This window comes from Lampris incognitus, chromosome 6 (genome assembly GCF_029633865.1).
Source record: "Lampris incognitus isolate fLamInc1 chromosome 6, fLamInc1.hap2, whole genome shotgun sequence".
NCBI classification, from domain to species: domain Eukaryota; kingdom Metazoa; phylum Chordata; class Actinopteri; order Lampriformes; family Lampridae; genus Lampris; species Lampris incognitus.
In genome coordinates, this window is record NC_079216.1 from 49,907,367 (window position 1) to 49,912,366 (window position 5,000).

The 5,000-nt window shown below is 43.6% G+C and overlaps 1 protein-coding gene across 1 annotated transcript in view; it reads right to left on the reverse strand.

Moving 5' to 3' along the window:
• The window catches only part of carmil2 (capping protein regulator and myosin 1 linker 2), a 72,839-nt gene that overhangs the window by 30,876 nt on the left and 36,963 nt on the right, over positions 1-5,000 (reverse strand). The window contains exons 21-24 of the mRNA XM_056282429.1: positions 4,007-4,061; positions 3,420-3,592; positions 3,153-3,221; positions 1,881-1,974 (exon numbers count right to left, since the gene is read on the reverse strand). Coding sequence (XP_056138404.1) covers positions 1,881-1,974; positions 3,153-3,221; positions 3,420-3,592; positions 4,007-4,061 — 391 coding nt within the window. The remainder of the gene's footprint in view (positions 1-1,880; positions 1,975-3,152; positions 3,222-3,419; positions 3,593-4,006; positions 4,062-5,000) is intronic.

Consider the following 5,000-nt stretch of genomic DNA (forward strand, 5'->3'; position numbering starts at 1 on the left):
CCGACCAGAGGAGGCGCTAGTGCAGCGACCAGGACACATACCCACATCCGGCTCCCCACCCGCAGACACGGCCAATTGTGTCTGTAGGGATGCCTGACCAAGCCGGAGGTAACACAGGGATTCGAACCGGCAATCCCCATGTTGGTAGGCAATGGAATAGACCACTACGCTACCCAGATACCCCTATGTCGAATTAATATTTGTGAGAACAATATGCTTTCCTCTAAAACACATCAGAGGGTACCAACTTTTCATGTTCACTATAAAAAAAACCTAACATTGTACTGCCAATACAAGCAAGCGTTATTTCTTTATGGGTGGTTGAACAAACTGGATTGCCTTGGCTTGAAATAGAGGCAATGATTTGTAAACCCTTTCCCCCTGTAAATTTATTAAACAAGTGAATGAGCGAATTGCCATTTATAGCTAAGGACAGTCTATTAATAACTATTATAATAAAGACATGGAGTAGCTTAAGGAACATTTTTCAGGAAACTCACATGTTAAATGCCCTAATAACATTGGTGAATAACCCAGATTTATCGGTAGAAGGTGCAGGATCAAATTTCAAGACATGGCAAGAAGCAGGTATAAAGATGGTATATGATCTCTATGGTAATGGGAACTTTTGAATCTTTAAGAGCTCAGTACAATATACCTATCAAGGATTTTTACAAATATTTACAAGTCAGGCACTATGTGTACAAGAAAATGAATACTCTGAATTTCTCAGATGATTCTCACTTGTTAGGAAGAATTTTTCTGGACCATCGAAAGCTCGAATATTTTGTGTCAAAATTCTATTCTGAGTTACAAAAATTGAACTTGGATAGACTTGCACCATTAAGAACATCTTGGGAGTACACTACTTAAGGTAGTAATAGATAGAGAAACATGGGAAGAAATTCTGCTATTGCCTTGCAATATGATATTGTACATAATGTCTACATATCTCCATAGGTTTATGGTAAGTATACAACAGGAACCTCTCCAAATGGTCCCAAAGCAAAACAATTACTGGAACCAGACTACACTGTCTTTGGGAGCGTAAAAAATTCAATTATTCTGGAAGGCAATATGTAAAGAAATAAGTATGGTGACAGGGCAACAACTGCTACCCAGCCCACTCCTATGCTTACTAGGAAGCAGACCGGATTCTTTGAAGGTACACAAAGAAACAGTTCAACTTCTCTTAATGGTGGCTAGAAAGGCTATAATGACCAAGTGGGTTGGGGATGAGTCTCCTTCTGTTCAGTTGTGGAAATCTCTGATATCTGATGTCACTTTAGAGCAGTTGAGGTACTGTATTGGTGGGAGAGTTCTTCTTTTTGTAAAAAAAAAATGGAAGAAGCCACTGAATCTCTTAGGAATTAAGTGCAGTTTGGCATGAAGATAACTGACTGAGCTGGGGGATTGTTCTGTTTATGTACAACACCAATGTGTAATACTTCTGTGCTCCAGTGACTAGATGAATGTGGAGTGTGCTTTCCTGGCCCTATTACGCCAACATTTTATATATGTTACTGAGTTGTTAATGTTTTCTTTTTGAAAACCAAAATCAATAAAAAGAATGTTTAAAAAAAACACCCTAATTTTACTTTTTTTTCCCCCCTTACAAGACCCACTAAGTTGTCCTTAATGATGATTACATTGCTACGATTCGATGGCAAAAGGACAGATCACAAATTAAGACTCACATTCAGCCATGCACACGCACACACACACACACACACACACACACACACACACACACACACACACACACACACATATACACACACACACCAACATATGCATGTGTTTGCACATACACAAATGCTCACAGAAACAAAGGCCAAAGCATGAACACACACACACACACTACACCCACACATCCGTACCTTGTGCAAGGCCTCCTCTGTCCTATCAGAGCTGCTGCGATAACTCTGAATGACATCAGCAAGCGGGAGGGTCACCTCTTGAAGGGTGAAGTTCCTGGTCAAGATAATCTTACCATGAAAGTATACTATCAAATCATACTCTCCTACAGTGTACAGCACACAGATGCCATTATATTTCATTTCAGGTTGATAAAGGTGGTTCCTTGTGCACAGTGGGAAAGGTAAGGGGTACCCAAAGCTATCAACCAATTGCAGCCTAGGCGTTATTGTGTTGTTGATGTTCATTTACTATTTAAATATAAGTGTATGTTTCATTATCTTTGTCATCCATCCATCCATTATCCAAGCCGCTTATCCCAATTAGGGTCGCGGGGATGCTGGAGCCTATCCCAGCAGTTATTGGGCGGCAGGTGGGGAGACACCCTGGACAGGCCACCAGACCATCACAGGGCCCACACACACACACACACACACACACACACACACACACACACACACACACACACACACATATTCACACCTAGGGACAATTTAATATGGCCGATTCACCTGCCCTACATGTCTTTGGACTGTGGGGGGAAACCGGGGGATCCAGAAGAAACCCACGCGGACACAGGGAGAACATGCAAACTCCACACCGAGGACGACCTGGGATGACCTCCAAGGTTGGACAACCCCAGGTTTCAAGCCCAGGACTTTCTTGCTGTGAGGCAACTGCACCACCATGCCGCCATATCTTTGTCGTAGTTATATGAATGTTCAGACAGTTTACAGAGGTTGGAAATCGTTTGTCTGTTTTTTGTGTAAATGTCTAAAGCTTTCATCAGAAACAGGTAACTCAGGGTAGTCAATTATTCTCACTATGTTTGCAAGGTGTGACTTTTTGGTCATCGGAACAAGTTTTCTAGTGTCATTGAGGACAGCAAGACATCAAGGAACCAGTGACCTGTACTTACAACTGCTTAATCATGTAAGTCATGACCATTTTAGGCAGTCAGCATCAGAATAAAGTTAATTGGGGCATTTTGTATGTAAAGACCTACACATGTGTTAGGACAATCAAACTTTCCAATGACAAGCCCTCTCCGCCCCTCTGTCTCATCTCTGATTGGTTGACTGTCTTCAGAAGGCTTTTAGTTCTGACAGGCGACCTCAGAACCTCTGAATGAATGTGCATGTGTGTGTGTGTGTGTGTGTGTGTGTGTGTGTGTGTGTGTGTGTGTGTGTGTGTGTGTGCGTGTGTGCGTGTGTGTGTGTGCACATATTTCTCACCTTTCTAAAGCATCAGCTACATCCTGGAACCCCCTAGCTGTAATGTTGTTTCTGTCCCAGACCACAGTCCTAGAAGCAGAGAGAGGGGGAGAGAGTGATAGAGAACTGTGTGTGTGTGTGTGCTTCTGTGTTTTGTGGATGTGCGCTTGTGTGTAGCAGTGTTTATTTGTTAATGTAAATTATTTTTACGGGACCCAAAATCCCTGGTGCACAGCTGTATGTGTGTGTATTCTGCATGTACGTGTATTTCGGTGTGTGAGTGTGCACCTTAACTTAGTGTTGGTTAGCAGTGCTTTAGCCAGCATCTTGGCTCCCGTGTTTCCTATTGCATTGCCACTGATGTCCACTTTAGTCAGAGAAGTACTTGAGCCCAGCGAATTGATCAGAATAGTTGTCCCCGCTTTCAGCTTGGAGTCACACACTGACAGAGACTCCAGAGGCTGATGGCAAATGCAAGCGCACACACACACACGCGCACACACACACACACACACACACACACACACACACACACACACACACACACACACACACACACACACACACACACACACAGAGGAAAAGTGAATGGAAGGAGTGAGACTGTTTAAGTTTGTATATCATGAAATCACCGTCACAGTAGAAGTGACAGGCACGTTCACTGTGTCCACAACTGCAGCGTCCACCAAATGTTTAACAGAGGTCAAACCATACGAAAACATGTCTCGTCATAACCTACACTGATGAATGTGCTGAATACGACGGAACCTCTCTGAGGATGCAGGAGTATTGGGGGTAAAGATTTATTGCTAATCAGTTGATTTGATAAGGCTACTGTGAGAAAACTCTTATGTTATGACAGAAGCGTCACTCACACACTCCTCTTCCTGGACGAGCTGAGCGATGCGCTGGAGAACATCCGTCAGAGCCCTGGTAAACAAGACAGTACAACGGGGGGGGGACACAATTCAGTTTTTCATCATGGTCAGCATGCATGAGGATCCCAAACATAACAAAGCTGCTAAGAACAGCAAATGATTCATATTTCTCTGGATTATCTAAGAAACAGTTATCAGGACATCATGAGTAAAAACTGCCTTTTCTAACTATCTTAGCTCTGTGTCTGTATGTCTACACATCTGTCTTTCTATCTACCATGCTCTTACTGTTTGTTTGTTCATTTATCTGTGTGTGTCTGTATATATATATATATATATCCATCCATTATCCAAACCACTTATCCTGCTCAGGGTCGCAGGATGCTGGAGCCTATCCCAGCAGTCATTGGGAGGCAGGTGGGGAGACACCCTGGACAGGCTGCCAGGCCATCACACACACACACACACACACACACACACACACACACACACACACACACACACACACACACACACACACACACACACACACACACACACACACTCACACCTAGGGACAATTTAGTACGGCCGAGTCACCTGACCTACGTCTTTGGAAGGAAACCAGAGCACCTGGAAGAAACCCACACAGACATGGGGAGAACATGCAAACTCCACAGAGGACGACCCGGGACCCCAGGGCTCGAACCCAGGAATCTTCTTGCTGTGAGGTGACCGCGCTAACCACTGTGTTACTGTGTCACCCCATATATATGTATATATGTGTGTGTGTGTGTGTGTGTGTGTGTGTGTGTGTGTGTGTGTGTGTGTGTGTGTGTGTGTGTGTGTGTGTGTGTGTGTATAAATATATATACGTCCAGGGTGTCTCCCTGCCTGCCGCCCGATGACTGCTGGGATAGGCTCCAGCATCTCCGCGACCCTGAGAACAGGATAAGCAGTTTGGATAATGGATGGATATATATAGTATATATATATATATATATATATATAT